Genomic DNA, 27,843 nt, shown 5'->3' on the forward strand with positions numbered 1-27,843 from the left:
TGACAGGTTGGTTCGCTATTATACCAAATCAAAACAATTTGTTTTTGCATAATATTCAGACCAGTATGAGGACTCATCAGCTTTTAGAAGTTAACAAATATCTCCAGAAGTTAACAAATAACAAAGTCAACTCTTGAAAAGTTGTAAAAAGAAAGTATATCTCAATTGATCTACAAAAGATCTTGAGAATTAAAAAAAAGAAAAAAATCTTGAAAAGTTAATGAAGATCTTGAGAAGTTGAAAAAAAAAAGTTTTAAAGGGTTTCAAAAATATTTTGAAAAGTTAATTAAAAAAGCTGTAGAGAAGTTACAAAAGATCTTGAAAGGTTGACACTCCAGGATATACAGTATATATATATTTTTAAATAATTTCCCAAAGGATATTTCCAGAGGGATTAATAGTCTATCTATTCTTTCTTTTAAGGAAAACCCTTTTCAAGATCTTGTTATTTTTGGATGCCGAAAGCCTCTGTAGATTTTCATTGTCGCTCGAAATCTGACTTAACAATGGAAGACGACTGTAAGACTCCAGAGTGATTACCGAAGAGGAAATCTCACGGTTTGTGGGTTGGAAAAGGACTTGCAACAAGCATGACCTCTTTTGTCTATTATCCACTTTAAGTGTCACAACACTTGTGGAATAGTTTTATTTTCTATAAGGAACTGATCATATTTCTTTGTACTTGAGGGGAAACAATGAACTGTTCTATTGACCAACAGTCCACACATTGACCTACAGTAGAAGGACAAAAAACTTCAGATCAAGAATGTTTTGGAGGTTAAAACTTCTTGTTTAACTTCTCGATATCTCAGAACGGTTTGAAAAATAGGTTCTTTTTCTTTTTTTTAAATGATGCGAAATGGTAAGTTTAGAATGATCTCCTTGTATACAAGAGGTATAGCAGAGTCCGACTATAAAAGGAATGAAAACTCTGATGTAACAAGCCTCAGTTGTTGAGAAAAAGATTAAACATACGATTTGAAGATCTAAAAAGAGAGAATGTTGCATCACACATCACCTCAAAGGTAGTATCTGAAAAATTATACCATCTTGAATCAAAGCGTCGGGAGTCATGATCAAGTGTAAATAGTTTATTAGGGATGAATCGTGAACATAAATGGGGAGAAAACATTCACAGTTCATTTCATCATCCTATCACTCTATACACCTTCATTTCATTGTTGCGTTGCACGAATCTCATCGGTCGTCCCTTTGTAAAAACGTCTTGCCAAATATTATCAAAATGTGCACGTCGAATACAAATATAAAGGCGATTCCAATCTGGGTTCTGCGTTGATTTTAATTCTGACGTGCAGAAACCTGAGCAGGACTAACATCCTGCAGCTCTACGCGGTGAGAGAAGAACGAGCAAACCGATGGAGGAAGAGGCAATTGGTCAGAATCTGGTTCAACTGAATGTAAGTGAAAGGAAAGTTGGGGGTAAAAAAAAGAGGTCTGGATGATTAAAGTTGGTCATTCTATGGAGAGGTAGGACAGTTGTCATGGTCAACACATGGGGTCCCGTAACTGCAGGTATGAACGTCTGCATGCAAGTGTCGTTCAAGCACTTTGTTCCACGAACCTTGAACCAGAGAAGTCACCTCGACTTCTGTATGCCGACCATAAACATGAAGAAAGGGAGAATTAATGGAGGGATGGCAGCGGTCCAACCCAAGCAACAGGGAAACTCTGTGCACCGACGTGCCTGGTGATTTTATTTGGATTGGCTCAGCTGTGGAAAGGTGTGTGCACAGTGGGGACTATTATCGGTTTCCAATCCTACATTTTCACATTAGTTGTCATACAGTAGCTCCACATCAATGCACGCCTCTGACAATTAGCCTAAACCTTTTTTAACGTCCCAACTGTGGGCTCTCCACACCCCGTAACAGTCACTTGAACATTCCTTTACACGATATTCCTTCATCACCACAAATAAAGAGGACACACATATCGGAGTGGATGAGGGTCAAAGAAAGAAAACACAAACTATTGCTGTAAAGGCAGAAGCAATTTTGAGTTTCCATCTGCTCCAAAAGGCAACACAATAATCCAGATTTGTTGCTTGAAATTAAAGACTAGAGATGAAAAAATAAAAAGTAATTTTGTAGCCAATAAATGTGATGAACTCTTTCAAAAGTCTTGCTTCAAACAGCATTGTGGTGTAACAATGTAACACTTACTTGGGGGAGAAACATGGGATGAGATTAAACAAATGAACATGAAAGGAAAACAGGGGGAGGAAAGGAATCTTAACATGTGCTAGTTTCTACAGCTGATGGGGATTTCTGCTCTTGTTTGTACATTTTAGCGTCTAAATATATGACAATTGTTGCTTTAGACGAACATTTATACGAATCTACATCTGATTGTTGATGAGACAGATGCCCTCCTTCTACCAACGATAGAAAAAAAAAAAAATCTGTATCGAGTTTAGTTAACACGTGTGTTTGTTTGGAATAATTCATTAAGATTCCTCTGGGAAAGAAAATAGGAGGCTCGGCCAAACACGTGGCATCTGCTGGAGAGAGCTCTTCTTCCGTCGAGTCTTACTGGCTCGCAGACTCACGGACTTTAGCTTGAAGGGCGTCGCAGGTCTTCTTGGCGTCGCCGAGCAACATGGCGGTGTTGGGCTTGTAGAAGATGGGGTTGTCCACGGCGGCGTAGCCCACTCCCAGCGAGCGTTTCATCACCACCACCTACGGGAATCATGGACAATGACGGTGAAAGAGAATCGGTGAAGAATGACACATGTAGGTCGACTTCTCCGTCTGGGTGTTCCCTCCTCTCAACATCATCATCGAGTGACAGGACTGGAGGAGGTCGCATGCGTGTGTCCGAGCACCTGTGTGTGTGCGTAAGTGTGTGTGTGGTACAGCAGGACGGCCTCTTTGATTTCTCCTCTTCTTCTTTCGGGTAAGATCTCGGAGCGTTGCCAGTGGGACGCTCCGAGTGTCGTCATTCCTCAGCGACACGGTCACCACTAATGGGATCAGGATGGGACTGCACCTGGCGCTCTAATGATGTGTCTCGACGTGTGCAACCCGACGCTGGAGTGCATGTGTGTGTGTGTGTGTGTGTGTGTGTGTGCTGCCTCGGATTATAAGTGTGTGGCGGCTCCTTCATGAAGCATCGCTCGTGGAGATAAAAAAGCAGCCCAGTCGTAAAATATTTAATTCCTCTATCTGTTTGGGCTTCAGGACAAATCCGATCGTTGCACATGCACGCGCCAGATGTCTCACCTGCTTCGACTTCCAGACCTCCAGCACCGGCATGCCGGCGATGATGGAGTTGGGGTCCTCCTGAGCTGCCGAGTTGACCGTGTCGTTGGCGCCGATCACCAGGACCAGGTCGGTGTCTGTGGCACACCAGTGAATCACACGTTAATTTAAATATACATGTTCAAGAAAGTAGACTGACGCCACTGTATTTGAATTAATGGTACTGGTTATTTAAATGTAACCTATTGGTGTTTTTCATTCCTTATAATTGATAGATTAAACTTTATTGATCCCTCTGGAGGTCCCCATTGGAAATTGTTTATTCATTTAAATAGTTGTATTTATTTTGTATAATCCTTTCATTTTTACCTCAAAACTTTTTCTTTGTGTATATATTGTATCGTTTGCAACCAGTAATGTGGAGACGCAAAACTGAGTTTTATAGTACAGCAATCTCCAAACAATGTTGGATTCTTTTTATTGTCAGTCAGTCACACCAGCCTCTTCAATAGTCCGTTTAACTTGTTAAAACTATTTAAAAATACTTAAAATTAGAGGTAAAATACACTTTAGAGAAACTAAAGAAAAATACTTTGACTATACATGTAAAGAAAGGGAAGAAATTATATGCATTTGCAATATTTGTTTTCATTAAAGTAAGGAAAACTATCTTTCATTTTTTTTTTTAACCACTATTTATTGATAACTTCAGTTTCATAAAACATAATATTCTTTAATAAATGGTATTTGTAAAGGATTTTCAATCGTTTACCAGGGAAGTCTTCATTAATCTCCTCCATTTCCAGGACGATGTCGTACGGAACCCCAGCTTCAGCCAGCAGCACGTTCAGCTGACCGGGCATGCGTCCGGCCACCGGGTGGATTCCAAACCTGCGGGGAAAAAATTGCCGTTTTCATCATTTCGACATTCCCAATGTGCCACGACGAGGCCTCGTCCCGAACATCTGTGTCTGAGCAGAGATCCACTCGTCAGTTAAACGGTTGCACAGTTGGCAGCCGGTAAAAACATTAGAGCATGAAGGAGTGTCAGAAGTGGCTAAAGAGCTTGTCAAATAAATCCTGCCCGAGACGAGAATTGAGGTTGTGCAGTTGGGTTTTTGTGAATCGAGACCAGCTACAAACACACACACACATTCTACTGTGTAATATGTTGTGAGGGTGTGCGTGTGTTTGAACGTGTGTATATCAATTTCAAACTCGATTAACTGCGTCATGAGATCACTGCAGAAGATAAACAACAGCCACTGAATTCTGGTGGCCGTCTCTCTCCAAACACTCGGCCACATCCTAGTGTGTCCGCCGACCATATGGACCGTTCTTTTCTTGATCTGTGCGGAGATTGTAGGCAGAGTGGGATGGTCTGCCAGCTCTGGGATCCATTAGAGATGCAAGATGCCGATTGGAAAAGTCAGTTTCTGCCCTTTGTGTGTTATCCGTGCGCACGTTTTGATCTCGCCATGAAGACTGTGCCCCTCCATGGTGAAGACACTCGTGTATGTAGCCCATTTAAGATCACAGGAGAGGATGAGGAATTACAGGCATAAAGATCAACAATTAAAACACAAAACAAAAAGGCGGGGGGGAATGAGGGGGGGGGGCAAGAACATTTCTCCTCTGCCCCCTTTCCCCCCCTGACCACCCACTTCCCTCTAATCAAGTACAAATGCTCTAAACAGCAGCAGCTGCCACAGTCACGATCAAACGGACAGAGCGGGACAATTACGCTTCACTTCCGCTCCACCTTGTCCTTCTTCTCTCTCTCTGGGCCACTCTCGGTCATTCTGGAACCTTCTGGACCTACACTGTTAATCTAGAGAGCTTCTCAGAGAGCATCGATCACAGACATCATCTGTAAATAAAAAGAGTTTAGTCGTCGACTCACCTGACGTTTTTCCCGGAATCGATGAGCCCCTTCACCAGCTCTGCGATCGGGTACTGAGCCTTCGCGGCACAAAGTCCATAACCTGGCGAGATAGAAAATAGTTTTTTAAAAAAAAAGGCTTTCATTTGAGAGGATTCCTCAGTAATCCATCTGACATGGCCTGTGTCGACCCACGGGTCTCCATCTTCTTTATAGAAGCTAGATCCAGTTTTCGAGAGGTTGCTGATCAAAAGCCCGAGCATCCAAACGAGCAGGCATGAGATGCGCATACGATACGCAGAACTAAAGCCAAACACAGGCATGATTGTGGTCGAACGAAGGGCGGTGGTTTGGTCAACAAGTCGCAGAAGCTCTGCCCTAAAGCCGACCCTCCACTCTGACCCCTGCTCCCCAGCCACACACCCCGCACCCCAATAACCTGCTGTGACTTTGATATGGTTTTATGACCCTCATCAAGGGCTCATACAGTCGGGACGACGGTGGTATACAACCTCAACATTTAACACATGACCCGGGCTGCTTCAAAAGAATTCCACCAGGACTGGTTGTACTACCAGCAATAACCGTTAAAAACGCTGCGCTCCTGATGTCGGGGTCTGTTTCGAAAGTGTTTGAGCAAGTGTTTAATTAATTAGGAATCAGCGCCCCGAGAGCACGGGGTCACGCTCAAACAAACCCTGGAAGTGTTGGTAGGCTTCACTCGAAAGTCATGAGATCTCACATTCGATTTAGTGGCTTCAGGATTTGACAAGAAAATGTGGAGAGAAGAATTAGAAAGAATAAGAAATAAAGAGAGAATGTATTGGTTAAATTAGACTTAACTAATCAATGCACTTCACTGAAACTAGTGGGTTTTCTCCAGTTACATAATTTGTCAAATGGTTATTGATCTACATTATTTGATCACATTTTAATCCGTAGAACACAATTAAATTCAAGATATTCAGTGACATGCATCCTTAAAACGCAACAATGGGATTAAGATTCTTCAAAACCTTATTTAAACATGTCAAAAACCCTCATATTCAGGTCTATAACATCTTTTTTTTATCCATTAACAGTTCACTCGCTCGAAATCTTAATATCATTCCATTATGAGTTTATGCAGGAATGAAACGCTCTAATAACATTTGGCCAGTATTCACCATTTAAAAAACATTCATATTTAGTTCATGATATAAAGTGACTGAAGAGGAACAATCGGAAAAAATATTCTGACAGAAGGAAAAAACAAGCTTCATAAGAACCCAAACTTCATACACTATTACTTACATAACTAACCTCCCTAAAATTACGCAAATTGTCACACACCGCACAAAAAAAACTACCACCATGTGTAATCTATTTTTTCTTCTTCTTTGTAACAACAATCTATTATCATGATTCGATTAAAGATTTCTTTTTTATTTCCTTATTACTTTTCTAAGTTTTAAATTTTCTCCAGGTTAGCTTCGTTAAAAAAAAAAAAGATGATCCAATTGACATTAAAGACAAAGATTCACATGCATTCTGATTCACTTCCTCAGCATGAGACTTAAATGTGTGTAATTCTTGGAAATTACAGCCATTTCCTCTGAAGTTTTTGTATATAGGCCCTCAGCACTCCCGACTAAAATCACCACTTTGCAGGCTGGATGACTTTAGTCTGTGTTTACATGTACCCACGTGAGTAAAACAACCGTTAGTAACCATGACAAGTTAAAAACAGTCTGGCAGCAGGCCTTTAATGTCACCGGGCCACACAATGACCGATTTAGGTCATTGAAGGAGTTCTGAGGAGTGAGGAATCACAACTACACTCGCATGCTGAAGCCATCTGAGACACCAAATAGCGGGACAAAAGGTTGCCCGAGGAATGCATCGACTCTGGAAAAAAAACAAGGATCTGGAAGCCAATTGTGGATGTAGTATTTGAATTGTCAACAAAAGCCTGACATGCGCTCATTCCGTTTCATTTTCCCTTGACCTTCCATATATACTCTGCACTGTAGAATGTCTATCTACCAGCGCCTGCCGACCACACAGAGACACGTAAAGGTGTGTGTGTGTGTGTGAGGCCACTCTACCATGTCTCGTCAATTAGCCTGGCAATATGGTGATGCAACATGGGTCATCAAGGGGTTAAATAAACAGAACTTTGACTTTGTATTTTACCCCCTTGAGTCCCACAAGAGTTCCATGTTGTTCCAATCAGAAGCCCTTAAAAAAAAAACTGTGTGTAGTTGTGTGCGAGTGTGTATCTCACCTGGAGTGATGATTATGTTGTGGGCGTCTTTAATCATTTCGATGGTCTGATCCACGTTGACCTCGGTGTGTGTTCCTATGATCTCCATGGGCTTCCCGGTACCAGTGGAAGATGTGCCGTAGCCTCCCAGGATCACATTAGCCAGAGAACGATTCATGGCCTGACATGGGGGGGAGAGAGACTTTTGTTTCAGTTTTCATTTCATGGTGATCTTTTGGTCTTCTATTGAATGTGGCACATCAGTAGGTGGCCAGGGTAAGGTGGGAATTATTTGGGATATATACATTTCGGACCTCAACATTGGATGCTGCTGGCCAACTTTAACGAAACCATAGTAAAGTTAAGGGTCCTCCAGGTGGACAGGAGAGGTACTGCCAGACAGCCATATGCACTTTGTTTTGATTGTTAAAGCGCTTTGTGATCCTGGTATTGAAAAGCACTCTATAAATATAAATTACTTACACAGAAGTATTAATATGGAGTTTGATTTTATTCAAGTGCCTTTGATTTGAAGCTAGAATGTCACAGGCACTCAGATAATTGCATTTGTATCATCATGTATGACAGGCTTATGCCAATAAATGCAAATAAATGCTTGGTGTTTGAGTTTTTATATCATTGTTATTATCATCTTTATTATTTTTCTCATTCATGTTATTCTCTCCATCATTGTTATTTTATAAAAAAATATGTCTATTATTTTAGTTTGTTTGTTGAAAAGTAAAAAAAAAAGTGGAATCACTGTGCAAATGTACACTGGATTGTTCTATTATAAATAATATAAACAAACATATTTGGAAAATATAAATGGTGCAGACAAGAAATGCAAGATAATTCAATGCACAATCTTATACAAGTGTACCAAAATGTGTTTGTACAGTTTTAATAGCTCCAATGTTTATAAAACATTTGTTTTTCTGGCTATGTTGTTCCAAGTGGGGGTAAATAATGTAATTGATAACATGTTTTTATTTGATTGTTTAAGCGCCGATCGATCGGTAGCTTTGGAAAATCACCTACCACACACATGATGTATGACAAAATGGCTCCAGATGATCCGATCAAAGCTCCAACAATGGTGAGCAGGTTGTTGTTGAGCAGGAAGCCTTCAGCACAGAGCGCCCAGCCGGAGTAGCTGTTCAGCACAGTGATCACCACTGGCATGTCAGCGCCCCCGATGGCAGCTGTGAGAGTTACACCCTGAGGATAAACAAGGAGGCGTAATGAAGCACGCTGGACCAGACGTGTGATCAAATTGAAGTGCTTTAAAGTATCCAACACACATTTACAAGAAGTCAAATACTAAGGCAATAAACTAGTTTCTCAGTAGTGCATATCTATCCATATCTCTAAACAGATTTATATAGATGTATAATAAGATAAACAGTATTTGTGTCGAATAAGGAATCGTACCATGATGGCAGAAAGAGCCGAGACGGAACCGAGACAAGCGATGCCAGTGGTGTAACTTGGGTCCAGCATGTAGGGAATCATTCCACCAACACTGGCTGCCATGAGACTGGCATTCAGTGCGTGGCGACCAGGAAGGTGCAGGGGAGAGCTGTTGAGGAAACCTGATGACGGAGGGACGGGCACAGTCAATGACGGAAGACAAAAAATTCTACTAAAACAGAATTCATTCAACATCTCTAAGTGTCTGAGCAAGAAGCATAAATCATGTGAATCATATTCTTCTAATGAAACACTTCCATATTAAGGCTGCTAAGAGGTGCCATCACATGAACCTAATGAACTCCAGCACCCCCCCCCCTCTTGGAGAAAGACATCAACACTGTTTCATGTTGCTGCTGTTGATGTTGTTTCAACAAGCTAAGGATTGATCACATTTGGATTGATCGTCTTGTTTTTGGCAATATGAAGTGATTATGAAGAGGGTTTTTTTTGCCCAGACATACTCCATCTTACCACATATGTCTTAACCAGCATCACACAAAGGCTAATATCTGCAAATTATTAGGTACTTTTAAACGCCAATTTGAATGTTAAAAAACTTTGAATAGAACTATTGAGTTAACTTTGTAAATTATTTTATAATAGAAAAAAACTGAATCAAAAAACTTCAACCAGTCAACTACAAAATGAACCAAAATAATGTATACGCTTACAAACAAAATGTATATTTACCACACTGTCGATAAAAGTAAAAAGAGTCTAAAAGCAATATTAGGTTTTATTCTTGGAGGCTCAATATATATCAATCATCCCGTTTCATTTGTCCTCCTTTGTTAACATTCCTAAATAATGATGTTCTCCAACACTGGCATCTTTTTAAGCCATCATATCAACATGAATATTAATCTTCTTTGATTTGAGCCAACCATCTGACTGGCCACACAAAATGACTTCAGCAATTCAAACTACATCGCTATGGATGTCTATACTCCTGCGCCTTCTCCGACCTCTCCTCTCTTAAAGTTAGATCACCTTGCAGTTTCCCGTACGCCACCAGGGAGCCGCTGAAGGTAACCCCGCCGATGAAGGTCCCGAGGTAGGCCACTATCTTGGTGAGGTTAGCAGCGGGGTCGGTGGCGAAGTGGGGGAACTCGATCATGTACTCGGCCACGCACGTGAGCACGGCAGCCATTCCGACCAGGCTGTGGAAGGCCGCCACCAGCTGGGGCAGGTCAGAGATCTCGATCTTCTTGGCTATGGCCAGACCTGGAGAGATTGGGAGAAATAATAAAACAAATAATCAACCAATAAGACATAAATCACAGTCTCTGGGCTGCCGGGAAGTGGGTTCAACTGAGGAACCAGGTGTTCCTGAGGAGGCCCGTTTAGGGAAATTCCATGTTTGTGAGTGTGTGTGTGTGTGCACGTGTGTGTTTGCTAATCCAGGAAGCCTTGGACGGTACTGGTTATGGGAACGAACAATATTGTCTCAGTGGATAAGTTTAGTCTAGATTTCAGATCAGTTACTGGAACAAATTGTGTTTTAATTAGCCAACGGTTCTGAGAAAGACATGCGACCGTTAGAAGATGCGTACGGTTTAGATTTAACTCCTGACTTTGGCAGTGCTTTAGTCATGTAGCCTATGATGTAAACATCACAGAGTGTTTGAGCAATGAACACCTGTTCCCTAATCTGTCCAAGCTTGGAAGAAGACTACAAAGACATTGATGTCTGCAACTTAACGATTATCTCGTAAAAACCTGGGATGCAACCAGTTATTAATAGCATCTCGACTTAACATTGATGCAACATGTCACTTTAATATGTTCTAGATAAATACGTATACATGTATGTGTGTGTGAAAAAAACTTCACACTAACTAATTACTGAAGTAAACTAGTCATGCACTAGCACCTCCAGATTTAAGGATCCCAACTGCATTTAATGAAAAACTTTACTGACAAATGTCTGAAGGTCAACACACAGAACTTACCGTTATAAAAGTTGGAAAATAAAATTCCTCAAAGACAGTAATACAAATGATAATTAAGGTTTCAACATCCAATGTTGGGCAAATTACTTTAAATGAGTATCTTAGTTAGTTACTTCTTTTAAAAGTACCCGAGTTATTTCATGTTACTCATTACTTTCTAAGTAACTTCACTTTTTTTCAAGAGAAGGAGAAGAGCAAATTTTCTAAAGTGCTAGGGATTGGATGCTTTAAGTAGAGAAAAATAAAAATCGGAAAAAACGCAAGAGCAATACATGAAATAAATAAATACAAATAAATATATCCTTAAATGTAACACTTAAACAAGGATGCTGCACAACGGATCGAATTGAACAATTGAATAATGCATAATAATTTAAAAATTACAGGTTTTGAAAGGCTGTTTAAATATTAGTGAAACGTATTGTAATGCAGGGCGGCGCAGTGGTTGGTGCGAAGGTTGCCGGTTCACTTTCATGTTGTAAGGGAGCCAACTTGTGATCTTCCTGTGTGGAGTTTGTATGTTTTCCCCGTGTTGAGTGGGCTTACTGGGGCACTCTGGTTTCCTCCCACAGACCAAAACCATACAGAGATTGATTGGGAACGTATGGAAAACGTCCATAGGTATGCGTGTGAATGGTTGGGTCTTTTTGTGCCCCTGAGACAGACTGGCGTCCTGTCCAGGGTGTCCCCAATCCCTGGCCCGGACAAAGTGGGATAGGCTCCAGCCCCGAAAATGAATGAATGAATGTATTGTAATATTACATTAAAATTAGAGTTTATATGAACATTATGAATAAAAAGTTATGAAAAACTTAAATATGATTAAAATAATTCCATTGTTTGTCGACAGGTGTTGTACAAGTAGAAGCCGGTGCTCTACCAAGTAAGCTAACCGAGTTAAATGGCGGCAGGTGGAAAGCAGGTGTAATAAACATGACGGATGGAGAAGAAAGGTAATGGAGTCGGCGTTACGTCCAACACGGAAACTTAAGTGCTCAGTTATGCACGTGAAGTAACGAGTAAAGGTTGATCACAGTAAAGATAACCATGTTATGGTATTGGACAAAGTAATTAGTTACAGCACTCATTATCGCAAGTAATAATATAGTTACTTTAACACGTTACTAAACATGTGATTTTCAACAGTGCAGACTTTATAAACGCATCATGTACATTTTGCTCTAATATTCTCCGATACGTGCGGTTCATTAAACCCTTCTTATTCCTGCATCACATCTTATTTTGACAGTTAATGATCGGAATCACAGTGGAAACTTACCAGCTGTGCCTCCTATAGCCATCGCTCCGCCCATCTGTGCCAGCAGCTCAGGAGTCGGAGACAGAGCTCCGAGAGTGGCAGCGATTCCTCCTGCGACTCCCATCATTCCCAAAGTATTTCCCAAGCGGGCAGTTTTCTGGTTGGACAGCCCGGCGAGAGCTCCAACACAGCACAGACCTGAGGCCAAGTACATCATCTGGTAGAGCAGAGATTGTCTGGTTATTGAGATGTATAAACACAAGTCGTACTATTGCGTTGTTGATGATGTGATGAACGCTGCTGACCTGCTCGATGTTGTATCCCGTCATAAGAGCCGCACCGTAGCCGCCGACAAAAACGCCTCCAGGAAGAAGATAAAGGTGGTTGTACTCTGGGGGGTCAGTGGGACGCTTGAACATGTCCAACATCTTCCGAGTCACCAAGAAACCACCTGAGACCAAGTGAGGCAGACAAGCAACCGTCAGATAAAAAGAGACAATAAACTGCAGTTGTAGGTCATTTCAATCTCTCGGCCTAACATTTATACGAGTAATTTCAATTTGATCACCTCATAAGTAATATTGTATGTCTGCATCATAATAATTATAATAATCTTACTCAAGGCATTTAAGACTCATCTTATGTGTGTTAGTGTCAACCAACATGCAGAAGTATTTTGGCACATTACAGAGAATTGAATGCAAGTATATCAGTGACATCAGAATATTACATGGTTTAATATAACATTTAAAATGGTTTAATTTTGCTTTTAATTGAAATGTTGTCGTTCTTTTTAAGAATGATTTGAAATAATTGAATTCAATAATAATTATATATAAAAAGGTAGAATACATTTATTTTTCATTTAATTTTCCAAATTTAACCCTTAAGTATTCGGGCCTTTGGGTCAACATAACTTTGATATGACACATGTTTGTGGTATCCCTTGTGTTGGAGGTGGAGGTCGTTCACCTTAAATAAAAGGCAACACAAGGGATACCTTTAATAAATGATAAATTATATTTTGTAATTCAAAAAAAGTGTTATTCGTTGTTCTTTCAATTTAATACAAACATTTTAAATACAATTGTGCCAACAGACCCTAAAGAGTATAGAGCTAGCTCTTTATCGGACTTTCAAATAGTAGTGGCACTATTTATTTTTAATTGGAGTACTAAACTGTAAAACAAAACATTTGATTTCTTAAATTATATTATCTAAAAACAAAAAACTAAGGATTTTATTATAAAAATGATTGAGTTAAAATATTTAACAGTTGAGGAAGATGACAAGACTGTAACACACTTATGAGCACACTGTTTATAATGGTGGTCACTGGTGACCAGGTTAGTGATACTAACCAGCGATGTTGACTGAGGAGATGAAGGCAGCGAGCACCGCCAGCGTCTGAGCAGTCGTGGTTGGAGTGAGTCCGCCTCCCATGAGAGACAAACCTCCCACAGCGGTCAGACCTGCCAATAAAGCATTTTTCAAAATGAAACATCCTTCACACCTTCCAGACATCATTTCTCAATTCTCTTCAGGGACCAAAATAGAACTTTTCCTCTATATTGCACCACGTTTACCTCAAGTACTGAGAGTCCATCAATAAACGAAAGGCCTCAGTTTGATGATAAAACAACTCCAGAATAAGGCGGAGATCAATGAGATGTCACCATTTTTGGACATGATTAATCATAAAAGCCTTAGAGAACACCAGGGTGCATCTATAGGACGACCAAGTACTGGGTGGCCCGACGTGCTGTAATATTAGCTACCATGCTACTGGCTACTTGTAAATCAGTATCCCGAGGAAGAATAAAGGACTGATATCAGATATTTGAGTTCCAGAGTTGGCCACGGAAAAGCCCACTGCAGAAGAAAAGACCATCTTGGGAATTTTAGACGCACTAGTCACCAGAGGTTGAAACTCAACCCTCTTTCAAGAAGAAGATGACTGTCCCTCCATAAAACCCCGAATTCCACCATGATTCTCTAATGTCTGCAAGTTATTAGCCATCTTCAATTTTTCCAGCGCTGCAGTCACAGATCAGTGACTTAAAAAGGCGAGAGGGCAGTGCCAAATTTAAAAGGGAAAATACCTGGAGGAGAGAAAACCAGAGGAGTGCAAATAGAGGGCAGACGGATGGATGTTGTGCACAAAATAATGATTGACGCATGTCGGTTTATAAACAAAATTAGTTTTTTGATAACATCGTTGCGTATCCAGAAGAAAGGGCCTCTGAAAGGCGACTAAAAAACGAGACAGGCGCTGGAAAAAAAAGGTGATGGTGAAACGTAAAACTAGTACAGAGGTGCAAGTAATAAAATTTAAGAGGAAGTGAAAACTGTCCATTGAGTTCCCACCTCGAGCCTGATGTGAAGCTGTGTGCATGACTAAATGAGAAATAGACCACCCTGACCCCCACAGATCACCAACGGTGTGTTACTTCCTATGCCAGCGTGATTCTCCAGCGTGATCAAAGCCACAAGAACACACACGTGCACTTACTTCTCTGACCTCTGAACCCCCTCGTGTGAAGCAGCAGCCAACAATACGGACACATGTTTTTATGTGGGCTACATGTCAAAACCTGAGCCGAGGAGCTCGCCTGGCTGAAGAGTTCTACTCTTGCAACTCGGCCGGTAATGCAAGACTTCAAATATTACTCTCTGGTGAATTGGTGATAACTTGTCGTTTTAACAAGGTCCGACAGTTTTTATGCAATGGGAGAGAAATCATCATGAATCATATGCGGCAACAGATCAACGCATCACTATTTTTCCTCGATTTCTGAAGAGATGTTTGGAGAATCAACAAAATGAGTGAACCTCGTACACATTAAGACGGAATCAGTTGTAAAGCCAAACCAGTTTTGCCAAAAAGTCGTGGTTCTAGTGACTGAAGGATTTTCTACGTGAAGTTCACAACACTAGATGAAAGCAGGAACTAGGGGAGTCAACGGTTACAATATTTTTCCCCAACGTATATTCAAGTCTTGAAACTGTGGCGTAACCGGTTACGCGCAGATGCTCCATATAACCACTAGAGAATTCTGTCAAAGAACTCCTAATCCTATCAAGTAAGTAAGTAATTAATTTATATTTATATAGTGCTTTTCCAGACCACAGTCAAAACAAGTCAATAAAATATATACTTAAAGATCAAGATAACACTGAGAACTAGAAGTCTCAGAAAATCAAGGAACAGTCTGCACAAATTAAAATGTCTTCAGATGTTTCTTGAAGGAGTCAGTAGATCCATCAAGTGGAGAGAAAGAGGAAGATCGTTCCAAAGCTTAAGAGCAACAACCTGGAAGGATTTCTCTCCTCATCAAAGCCCTTCCAGTAATTGAACAAAAAAAACACTTTTACACATTATTAACAAATGATCACATCATTTCGCTCGTCACGTCAATTGAAGCTATAAAACGCACTACAAATCCTTGAATTTTCTTTCCTTTTTTTAAACCGACAGTGAGCCTTATGAGCCTAATTTATTTACTGACCTCAAAAAGAAATGTCAAAAATAATGTTGCTGTACCCTAACTACTACCTCAGGGTAGTATTAATCCACAATGCACTATATTTATTTGCAATAAACAAACATTTTAAACCTTGTATAAGTAGAAGAAGAACTTATGTATTGGTTACAATTTGTTACCATGTAACAATTAAGACGGGTAGACGTTGACACCACTAGTAGGGACGTAAATGAACTGGAAAAATCGGGTAATGAAATACCTGCAAATTACTTTATGACTCCTCCTGATGACAGATTAAATCAACAATTTTGGACATAACATTGCACCGTTTGAGAGTGAAAACCAAGGTGTAAAATTAAATGTAAATAAAGCAAGTGAACCAACTGTAAACAAGAGGAACAAAAGTCTATTGGCAACCACCCTGTCGGGAAAGAAGATAAAATGGCGGTTTTAATGAAAGCATTTCAAAACGGACCTGAGATGGCGTTGGTGACGGACATGAGAGGAGAGTGCAGGGCTGGAGTAACTCCCCACACAGTGTGGTAGCCCACGATTCCCGCAAGTCCAAAAGTGGTGACCATCTGAGAGAAGCCGGCGTTTGGAGCCGCCAGACCGAGACCCATCAAGGTGGCAATACCTGAAGAGAAACAAAGAGCACACTCATGTATTTGGTGAAGATGATCAATTGCTACAGTACTGTGTTTAAATTCTATATCCATTTTGCCATGTCAAAACTGGTTGACAGCTGTGATTGGTTGCCAGGGCGGCAAAGCATTATGGGAGTTGTTCAGGTCAATGTTACCGATATGGTCGTTGAGGGATGGCAGCTCTATATGTTTAATAAATGTGATTAATTTAAACCTTGTCCGTCTACTGGTAGAAATTAGTATTGATTTCATGTTTATCATTACAAAATATCTTGGATTTTATTTTTGGAATTTTTTCAAATGTTTAATGACAGTTTGGAAAAGGTTTGTGAAGATTTAATGAAGGACTATGAGTCCTCAACAATATTTTGAATAGAAAAATTAAAAAAAACTGTCATTAGTTGGTTCAATAAACGAGGGACCACTGTAAATATATTTTGTGGAGAGAAAGGCATTGAACCAGTTTATTTCTACATGGTTTGTTTCATTTAAAAGGCTGAAACCATCCAACAGCTGGCAATAAACTTTGAAAGTATTTTGAGGTCGATGCTCAATTAGAAGAGTTATCCTATAACAAATGATGTTTGGATTCCAACGCTCTGGAAAGAAATATCTAACACATTGGCAATATCTGACCATTATTGTCAGGGCCGTCACAACAACAGATTGTTTTTAATGAGCCAAGAGAATCTTTAATGTCCAGCTGTGGTTTAAAACTAGGTCAGAATTAGCATGAATACACTCCAAGCACATTTTCACTTTTCCAATAACGAGCGGCTAACAGCGGCGGCTGTGAGCTGGTGTCAAGTAAGAAACTGCTCCAGCACCTCGACAACGTGTGATCCGTATTTAACTGCATGTGGTGAACCCGCGAAGTCAACGGCGTGGCACCATGGGAAACACTCGCTACGACACCACTTCAAACGAACGCCCAGCGTGACGCCGGTTTTATAACGCACACTTCCTGACACTAAGAGGGTGCCTGTGTGTTGCGTGCACGCACTTTAATCTGTCGTGTCGCTTCTCGCCTCCTGTGCACATTCCAGCGGTGACCCGGAGAGATGACTGTTAACCTAGCAGTCACCTTCAGGCAGACCTCATTCCAAAAAGGATAAATTACTATGAACCGTTAGCATGAATGTCTTGACATATAGACAGGTTTTCTGATCGTGGGACCACATGTATAGGAGACCACTCAGGTCACATGCTTCTGCGCAGCACAACTTCCATTTCCAAATGTTTGGTGCATTTTTGTTGATCATTTCTGTTAAAAAAAAATGCAATTTTCATATCGAAAGTAAAAATTGAAAATGAAGGTGAAAATTTTTACGTGCATTTGATTTGTCGGACATGATGTGGTCACGTCACTTATGAGCGGCGCCGGGCAGAACAGGCGAGAGAGACATAAAGACTCTGCTTTAACCTGTCGATCAATGACGTCTGCATAAGCTAAAGAGCAGCAGTATATGACGACTGTTTGGCTAAAATGCTATCAGTGTCTTAACAAGATGGAACAACATGCATCAGTGTCACAACTGAAATCTTTAAACCTCTGTGTGACCACAACTCGAGACACCACGCGGAGTAGTGAGTTCTTGGAAACACACAAACAACTCCACTAATATGATGATGGCAGCACAGATTAATGAAAGAACCTCCAGTGCTTTCGGTTCATAAATTTGAATTGTGACGTGTTCTGCTACCGTGTCTGTGTGTGTGTGCACTGCTGGCGTGTTTGTGTGCGTTTGCACTCCAAAGTTTATTACCTTGTACAATCACACAATTCAAATTCATATAAATTCCAATATATACATTTTGGATGACAGGAGATGCACCTAAAGATGAAAGCATCCGTGCAAACATGTGATGGAGGAAAAAGGCAGAACGACTTTACTTTGCACTGAAGTTTGTGTTATTTATTATTGACCAATAAATATGCTTAAATCACACTTTTAACCACTTTTTTTTGAGGAGTTAAACAGTATTTGTAGTGAATAAATTATTTCTGTTTGCAACTTTAATTAATGTAACTAAATAAACCTTTAACCGTTTCTTTCAATGTATGCTTAATTTGCCCTCATCCGAATTTGTATTAGGAAAATAATCGCAATTAGATTATTTTAAATTCAGTTCAGCCCTAAAATTATTTTTTTTTTGTTTTTATTTAATTGACTTAAGTACATTCAAGTTCTTTAAAACATGGCCTTATCTTTTTTTTTACAACATAATTTTCACTTAGAGACAGAATAAAATTAACAAAATGAGTTTTAAAAAAACAACAATAATAATAACCCAACCCTGTACTATCCAGTAATCCAAATATTTTTTATTTTTACTTCAGTGCAGACCATCTCCCTCATGTCGCAGGGTTCAGAACGCAGCTAAGCAATAAATGCAGGCTTCTGAGGACTTTTATCCATCACACTATAATGAGAATTGTAGAAAAATGTTTGGTTTTAAAAAGATTTAATACGTTAAATTGAATTAAGCAGCTTCTCGCACGTAGGCAACATTAACCAGTATAGTTTAAACTTTGACTTAAACTATGTACTAACATTTCATCAGGCATTTACGTTCCTTGTTACCATTCAGTCGTGATCAAAACAACCAAAATGACCCAATTCAACCTAATTTAATCATCAAAATGTGTGCTGCGTTTCATCGCAGGAATCACTACAGCTAAATCATAGTTTACAAGTAAATGAAAGCAGTGGCGTTTAAAATAATTTTGAAAATCAGACCCAAACGTTGTCTTTCCAATGACCCATTTTTATAGCAGCAGTCTCTCCTCATTTCAAGAAGACACTTTGACACGTTATCTGAATCAAATCAAAACCACATTCTGAAGTCGTACCTAAATGCTGTCAGGGGTCATGAAGTTCAGTCTTGACATCTAATATTAATATTTTAACTGTTTGTGTAACGTACATTTGTTTTTTCTTTAAGAGGTCTTGCAAGTTTTACTCAATGTAAAGCTTGAACAGCAGTGTATCACAGTTGTAACACTTGAACAAAGTAGTACAAATGCAGAGAGAATGAACTTTGAATTTCAGGATGAACGACTGACCTCCGGTGTAAGCGCCAGCATTGGTGAGTGTCGCCTGGAAGGGAGACACCTGAGAAGCCTTTTCTAACTGCAACTCTTTGACAGATTTGGTTTTCTGAGGCGCCGCAACAGGCACATTGTTGGGCTGAGGAGCAGGAAACAGGTTCCTTCCATTCTGTGGCAAAACGGAACACGAGATTAATAGAAAATAAGAGAATATTTTGACATCAAAGTTGTCGGGGAGTTTGGACGGAATAAACAAAGATAAGTCAAGATAAAAACTTAAGGAACATTAAAACGTAGATGCAGGAGGATGCGGCGCGAGTACAAGCAGGACTCACACAAATTGAAAAAGAGTAGTGGCAGGTTACATGAGCATTATCAAATAACAGTGAGGATGATGCTTGTACTTCTCATCCAAAATATCATCACTCGAGTGTCTTTTCTGTAACTTTAGACGATTCATGCAGCATCAAAGAAGGTAAATTCAAGGTCGGAAACAGAAATAAATGACATTTCCACACATTTTAATAATTTACTGTGCGTGTAACACTAGCAGAATGACGATAGTAATAGAATCCAATGGACGCATTAGAAAATGTATTACCAAACTGACTGATAGATGATAGACAAATGGATTTATTATATTGGCAGAATAGTTTAAACAAGAAACCATGATTCTGCCTAAAGTTTTTTTTTTGTTATCTGAAGGGAGAAACTCACTTTCGTTTCCAATACATTTTATTGGGCCGTTGCTAAAATATAAACCAGGGTCATTACCATGATTTTGTTTATTTCATACTGTAATTAAGGTCCTTCAAAACGACTTTTTTAGTTAACTTTTAATTTAGAGAATTTTATTATGAACAGTTTTCTTTACTATATCTTTGCTTTGTTCCTGGAAAATAAAAATGGTTTCATTTTAAATTGACTGATTTAATTTCCTTCAAGCGATCAAGACACTTGCAGTTAAGCCTTACATTATTTCAAGGGTGACACCTAGTGGTCAAATAAGAACCGCGCATGACAAGTGAACTGAAGCTTCTTTGATCCGCTCCAATGTTATTAGTTTACAGTAGATGTCTTCATAGTGATGCATGATCAAGCCAATTAAACTTTGAACACATGCTGAACACAAGCTTGGATGAAATGACAAGATTCTAATGGAACAAGTTGACACACTAATGTCACTAATATCCAATTTCAATATTGTTCTTTTAGTCCAACGGAGTTGAAATATGGTTTGGTTTGGCCAGATGAGTCTACATACCTGCATGACAACAGAACCTCTGACAACATGATCCATGGTACCGTAATCAAACTCCTCCTTCACGTCCATGAAGAAGTTTTCCGTGCTGGGACTGATGGCTCGCATCAGCTTCGTGATGTTGTTGGAGTACAGAGTGCTGGACTGGGTTGGCAGGCGGCTCGGCAGGTCCGTGAAGCCAATATGGGTCACTCCCTAGAAGAATGAAAAACACATTTAAGTGGGATTCCAGTCGGATTCTCAGCAAATAGTGGTCATCTCGGACCTTGTGAACCGAGAGCTCTCCAGGAACTGTCGTCTCGATGTTCCCGCCAGCCTCGGCAGCCAAATCCACCACCACTGACCCGTCCTTCATGCTCTCAACCATGGGTCTGGTGATGAGGATCGGTGCTCGCTTACCTACAGTAAAAATCGTACACGTAGGGTTATATTTGAAAGCTGACCCCAACATCACGTCTTTCATTCGTACCGGGAATCAAAGCAGTGGTGATGATGATGTCCACATCCTGACACTGTTTGGCGAACAGCTTCATCTCAGCCTCGATGAATTCCTTGGACATGACTTTGGCGTATCCTCCTTGGCCTTCTCCTGATTCCTTGAAATCCACCTCAAGGGGTTCTGCCCCCAAAGATTTGAACTGCTCCAAAGCTTCGGCTCTAAAAAACATGGACAATTAATTCATCTCTTTTACTGAACAAGGATCAGAGTAGTTCTTGACCGACACAATATTTGGTGTTACACAATAATTCCATGTTCCATAACGTTTGTTTCTGCCAACTCAAACATTAAGGTACTTCTTTTTCACCTGGTATCAAAACCTCTGACGATGGCTCCCATGGCTCTGGCAGAACCAGCAGCCGCGAGTCCTGCCACACCACCTCCAATAATCAGCACCTAGCCATGAACACAGCAGCAAAGATTTAGATTTTTATTTAGAAGAGCATTAAGAAACAGTTGGTATGCAAACCTTTGCCGGCGGAACTTTCCCTGCTGCTGTTATTTGTCCAGTGAAAAAGCGACCAAAGCTGTTGGCTGCCAACACAACCGCCTTATACCTGCAGAGAGTTTATGTCAACAGATTGAAGTTTTATAGGAACTTATGTAAACATTATTTCATGGACATTCACAAAAATTCTTCAGGCTGAATAATTTTAGATATAAAACTTGGAATTCTCATTAAACCTACATGTTACATGTTTTTTTCTTCTTAATTAAACAAAAAGCATCCAGAATGAATCTAAATTAAATAAATTAATGCATTTGCTTACGAGGATTCAGAAATCAGGGCTATAAGCAGCTGAAAGTCAACGTACCCTGCAATGTTTGCCATAGAGCTGAGGGCATCGTAACCCTGGGCAATGGTGACTCTGGGCACCTGGTCCATGGCCACCACTGTGGCCTTCTTTTGTGACAGTATATCCAGGAGCTCTGGGTTCTGAGCCGGGTAGACAAAGCTGAATAAAGTAGAGGCCTCCTTCATCATGTCCACCTCATGCACGCCCAGATCAGGATTGAAAATTGGAGCGCGGACCTGTAGTATTAGAAGAGACATTAGAAGAGATCATTTTTCATGGTGTCGTACATCAGGACGGGCACGATATTAAGAGAATGATCCATTTGAATCTTTCATATATTTTATAAAAAAACACCACAAAATCAACAAAACCAGAGGTTGAGAATACACTTAATTTCAAATTAATAAATAAAAACAGTTTATTTTAAATGTTTACTACCATTTGTGATGTTTTCTTTATAAGTAAATGTATTTAAAAAACATTATATTCACATCTTGTTCATTTTTGTGTTGCATTTAAACCCCTAAACGCTAGTCATGTCATGGCAGTCATTAACTCCTCTGAGGTACAGGGTACAGGTACAAGGATGAGAGGATACCTTCGACTACAGCAGCTTTTAAAGCTGATGTTTGGACATATTTTGGCTTTAGAACAAATTAAAGGAGTTACAAATTCTTTAAGAGTCATGTTGTCTGTTTATTTCGCACAGCCAGAGTAAGTTACAAGTAGTTGCAATACTACAAATATATCCCTTTTCCAACTTCAATATCACAATATATCGTATAGTTGCCCCTATAGATCAAGCATGTATGATTAAAATGTGTTAATTTTTCTCTTCCTTCAAGTTGTCACTTCAAAAATGTTGATGTCAATATCTTGCCCAACTCTGCTCCATGTCCAAAAACAAAATATTGACAAAGTTAAGTAGCTGTTTCTGGGGCATCTGCTCAGCAGAGGAAAATAAACCCAGAATGTACTACTACAGATTTTTTTTGTTTTATGCAAGGAAGATCTTCTGTTCAATATGGGAACAAAAAGAATTATTAACTAGAAAAAAATATAAAAGAAAATATTGAATCACTGTACACAAAAAAGGACAAACCTTAACGACAACGTCAGAAGACAAGACTTCCTTGACGTCTTTGATGGCGGCTCCGGCCTGCAAGTAATGCTCGTCGTTGAACTTGGAAGGTTCTCCAGCGCCGGACTCCACGACCACGTTGAAGCCTTGTTTGATGAGCGCCTGCACGCCGACGGGAGAGAGCGCCACACGCCGCTCATTCTGGAAGATTTCTTTTGGTACGCCAACCGTCAGCTGTTTGTATGGTATTCCTGGAAACAACGAGAGACAAAAGCAGTTCTTGAAATTATTTTGTTGGAGAAATAATTTAATAATAAATAGTAAGTGCAAGGTAATTTGAATGCAGATTAATGGGTGAAAATTAGTATGATGTTTGTTTTTAATTTAAAAAAAATTAGAAACAATTTTTGCAATGGACAAAGTAGAACAGTTTGAAATGAACATGATTCAAAGACAGCAATATTTTCACTCCATTTTTCACTAGACACTAGATATTAACCAGTGTTCTGTGTTTTTTTGTTTTTAACTGTAGTACCAAGACAGGTAGTGGCAGACTGCTAAACAAAATGACTGCACTCAAAGTAAAAGTTATGCTTTATTCAGTTTTTAGCAGCAGGTGTTAAACGGTCTCTTCTATGTAGGGCAGAAATTATTATTAATCTAGATTTTTTTTTATTTACACATGGCAAATTTAAATTGAATAAATATCCATCTTTATCTATTTAAGTAACAACATAACAAAGAACAAAAACAAAAGTAAAAGTAAGAATATGCAGTCGTTTGTGTACTTTTAAATGTACACAAAAATTGATTTAGCTTCTTTTAACCTCTGATTTTCTTCTTTAATAAGACAACAGAATAATTCAATATAAAATGTTTGATAATGTTAAATCACATTTTACAGAACAAGTTGCAACCCTGATTTACAAAGGAAGACACACAGCATTTTCATGTGTCACAGTGTCAAACCAGCAGGGTGGTCACATGATGCATGAACTTCAATGGAAAATTCCAGTGCAGCCATTTTCTACAGTTCCCTCGTCTATACATAAACACAAGAGTCTCTGCCACCCGGATCTTCCTCTTGCAAGCAACACGAAACACCCACTCTCACACACACACACACACACCTGTGTAAAAAAGGCAGTTTTGGATGAAAATGAATAAATATTTTAAACCTCTGATGAATTCTAAATATCTAGCATCTATAAAAAAAAATATTATTTACAAACCCTATGACCTACAGAGCATATTTGAAGCATCAAATCACGTGCAGACTTTCTTAGCACCAATGAAACTTCACTACTGGACGCATGTATGCTTCAATCTTGACCATTATCGCTGCGTAACTTGAGCAGTACTTGTCAAGAATAGATCCTACCAGCTGTTACCGGAGTGAACAAATCTGCTGGAATGTCAACCTCTGTCCTGTGAACCTGCTTCCCTTCAACACACAATCAACAAGTTTAAACTCAACACACACACACACAGCTAAGAAGCACCCACAACTAGTCTGCACCGGACACCACGGTAAACAGCGAGTGCAATAACGTTGATATGAAAGACGTGAAGAAGGGAGTCGTTAGTTTGTGAAGCTGAAATACAACAAAATCTGCTCAAGAGTGAGACATCTTAATAGGACGAGCCGTTGTTCAAATACAACTAGAATTAACCATTTACCATGAAGCTGCCGCACATGAGAATGCACACAGATGTTATGCGCAGCGGACATTACGTTAGGGTTGAAAACAACATTTTAGATGATCTTAAGCCCAGCCTCACTTGTCGAATGTAGTATTTAAAGTGCCAAATATTGACATCGCCAACATGCTCGTCTTCATTAACGTAATGTCAAAGTTAGAAACTGAATAAATAACCCACAAAGCAAACTTATAAAACCAGCCCGACGACAAAGAAGTTAAAAGAAATCCGGTCTGATAAAAGGACAAGGTTGTCCTCTAATGTCCTCTAATGTAACAAACGTGACTTTTCACACAACGTCTATAAACATGAAGAAACAACTTGACCCCATTTGGATTGTTTTACGATTAAAGAAATGAAGGAGAGTCAAGAACAAAGGTTCAATACAAATACAATAGATTCTCTCGGTCTGAACCTAATGCAGTAGTAGTAGTTATCTCGAAAAGCGCTATATAAATAAATATTACTTACTTACTTATAGCTCATATATTTAACAATAATTGAGCCTGTAGCTTCAAACATACTTGAAAGAGCAAAGAGAAAATGTAATAGAGGTCAGCTGATATAGGTAAATTTTATTTAGAAAGTTTGTTTAAGACCACAGAAACCAGACAAGAAAGATGAGAGATATTAGCCAACTAAACAAAAAAAAGAAAAAACAGATTAAGAATGGAAAGGTGACTTGTGGACAAAGGTGCGTTCCACCATTATGACCCCTATGTGTTTGTCTACCACACACGAACAAGTGATTCATTTAATTGTGTCTACGCTTGAGCTTGAGGTCATATCACTGCAACGTTTAGATTTTTTACATTGATTTGAAAGCACTCATTCCAAAGGGATCTCAAAGAACAGTCTCACCTGGAGTTGCACACCGTCCTTGGGCCTGGTGGGTCCTGAAGAAGCGCAGGCATGATATTTTCAATTTCTGGCCGCTTTGGAGCTTCACGCTGGAGACGCCGGTCAGCACGGGAGCTGAACAGCTGGTTGCGACGACACGCAGAAGGCTCGCCATGGTGCGCACACACACCAGGAGCTCGAGCGTACAGAGAGCAGACCTCCTGCCAAAGACAAATGTCTGACAGGTGAGAGATAAGCAGGACCAACGGTAAATGCGGGGAGGGGTTTATACGTATGCGGGGCAATTATACGTCAATAATTTAGCAAATTTGAGTAACTTAACAGAGAGAAAGGGCCATGGTAACACTGGCATTAACTCACTAACTTTTGCAACCAGGGCACACAAATAAAGTGGGTTTAAAGGACACAGTCACCTTCACTGCAGAATCACCAATAAAGGAAAATCAAATTCACATTTTTCACCTTTAAAACTACAAACTTATGCTTGTGTTTCCAATGGATGACAAGAATGGAGACCTGAGGAATTTAACAAGTGATATTTATATGCAACGTAAAGCCGTGTCTGACTCAAGGTCTGTCGTACCGTTCACTCCGTTTGTTTACACTGGGACAGATATTGGCTCAAGGATTTATCCGAAGTTCTGGCCAGTCCAAAGAGGTTTAAACGAGAATAGACCGAGACGGCGTGGACGCTCAGACAAGGTGCTCCTAATTATCTAGAATTACTGATGGGTCTACAGAACGACTGAAAAACATGTAATAAGTCAAATCTATTTTTGCTGTGGAAATTTAGGTATTTTAAGGAAGAGGAATTAGGGAAATACAAACTTTATTATGAGTTCTGACAATAGTTAATTATTATAAAACTATATTTAAAAATATATATAATTGTTAACATGGAAAGTGTGCCAAAAATAATTATTTGTGTGCTTAAAATATATCAAAAGTGACTTTAAATAAAGTCATAAATTATAATCATCATAAGTAAATTATTATAATTTGGTAAACAGGATTATTTTTGCTGAAAGCACATAGTTTTAAAATCGTCTACACTACGGATTGAAAAGATGCAAAATGGACGAATAAAGAAATGCATGGATTTTTAAATCGTACATTAATTGAATGACTTTTTCTACTTTAGCTACTTTCGACAGCAGATGACAACACAACGTTTGACCATTTAAAAGTTTGAGTTAAATAAAATGTCTACAAATAAATCTTTTTGTTGTTTATTGGAGTTTTTAATTGAACTTCGATCACGAAATGCAACACTGAACTCACCACGTCATCAACTTCAGATTTATCAAATACGTTGTTTTAAATCAACCTGTATCTGCTTTTAAGGTTTCGTTTTGACCTGCAGGTGAACTTCAGTCATAAAAACTCTTTTGTTGACATTTATGAGCCATAGCGGTTTATAAAAACGTCATTTAAGGACATAGGTTAATGTTCAGTGTCACCCTGTTGTGTCATTGAAACATTCGCAATGTCAAACAAGCCCTGGTTTTACTTTTAAAGTGCATTAATGGACAGTTTTTGAGATAAAAAAGCTCAAAACATCAGTGGCCACTTGTCCTTTCTTTTTGTTTGTCTTCTCGCCGCAGCTGCTCACCGGGGGCGCCGTTAGCTCGAGCTAGCATCCGAGCTAACTGCTAGTTCACGTCTCACCCGCTCTTCAAGCCAGTAAAATAAACACCTGCACCCCCGCCGGGGCGTCATTCCGAACGAATGCATGTCAACACGAGATACACAGTAAATGTTTGCGTTGGATAACTCGACTGACCTTTGCAGACAGTCCTGGCTTTTTGTGCAGCACAGGCGAACTCTCGGTGACCCGGAAAGAGTTCACAGAAGCGGCATATTATTGGAGCTCGAGCCTCCTCGTGACGCTGCCGCCAGCTCCTTTCACTGCCGTGTTGACAGGATAATTCAGAACCATTTCGTGAGTAAATATATACCAGAACTCAACAATAAATAAACATTAATTCAGCAAATGTTAAAAAAAAATAAATGAATAAATGGCAACTTTAAAAAAAATAAAGCATTTTTTTTATTGAAGCTCGAACTAGATAAAGACACGAAAAAGATATATACTAAAGACACAAGCTTTATCTTTATCTTTTATATGCGTTAAATATTAAATTTACTCACAAAATATGCAGTAAAAAAAAAAGTAAAGTTTTTCCTTGCTATGTTTTTTTTTGCCACTGGGTGTCGCTGTTCACTTTCACCTCAAGCGCTACGCTAAGTAAAAACTTTCATTAGTTCATTCATTTGTTTCTTTTATTCCATTTGGAGCGTATCCCAGCTACATGGGGCGAGAGGCAGGGGACTGAAAAGGATATGGGATTTTTTTTTAAAACAGTGCAGTTGGAAAAAGTTATAACGGATCAATAAAGTTCTATCTATAATGGAGAGACATAAA

At 39.4% G+C, this 27,843-nt stretch overlaps 1 protein-coding gene across 1 annotated transcript; it reads right to left on the minus strand.

The window, feature by feature from the left end:
* Positions 1-1,076: 1,076 nt before the first annotated feature.
* Positions 1,077-27,283, minus strand: nnt (nicotinamide nucleotide transhydrogenase). Its single transcript, XM_087791245.1, has 22 exons — positions 27,202-27,283; positions 25,419-25,618; positions 22,878-23,107; positions 21,794-22,011; positions 21,448-21,535; positions 21,286-21,374; positions 20,949-21,136; positions 20,745-20,878; positions 20,483-20,674; positions 19,234-19,387; positions 15,995-16,156; positions 13,396-13,506; positions 12,340-12,485; positions 12,056-12,251; positions 9,815-10,048; positions 8,783-8,943; positions 8,390-8,569; positions 7,370-7,529; positions 5,125-5,206; positions 3,994-4,112; positions 3,243-3,358; positions 1,077-2,699 (listed from the first exon to the last, which is right to left on the minus strand). The coding sequence occupies exons 2-22, from the start codon at positions 25,570-25,572 to the stop codon at positions 2,550-2,552; spliced, it is 3,264 nt and encodes a 1,087-aa protein (XP_087647371.1). The 5' UTR covers positions 25,573-25,618; positions 27,202-27,283; the 3' UTR covers positions 1,077-2,549.
* Positions 27,284-27,843: the final 560 nt, after the last annotated feature.

The sequence above is a fragment of the Callionymus lyra genome, chromosome 5 (assembly GCF_982586985.1).
Source record: "Callionymus lyra chromosome 5, fCalLyr1.hap1.1, whole genome shotgun sequence".
Lineage (NCBI taxonomy): Eukaryota > Metazoa > Chordata > Actinopteri > Syngnathiformes > Callionymidae > Callionymus > Callionymus lyra.

Coding starts and splice junctions, on each gene's coding strand:
- nnt (XM_087791245.1), bottom strand. CDS start 25,572: ATGGCGAGCCTTCTGCGTGTCGTCGCAACCAGCTGTTCAGCTCCCGTG. Junction 16,157..19,233: donor TGCTGGCGCTTACACCGGAG/GTCAGTCGTTCA, acceptor GTTTCTCTTCAG/GTATTGCCACCTTGATGGGT. Junction 5,207..7,369: donor CAACATAATCATCACTCCAG/GTGAGATACACA, acceptor CTATCTCGCCAG/GTTATGGACTTTGTGCCGCG.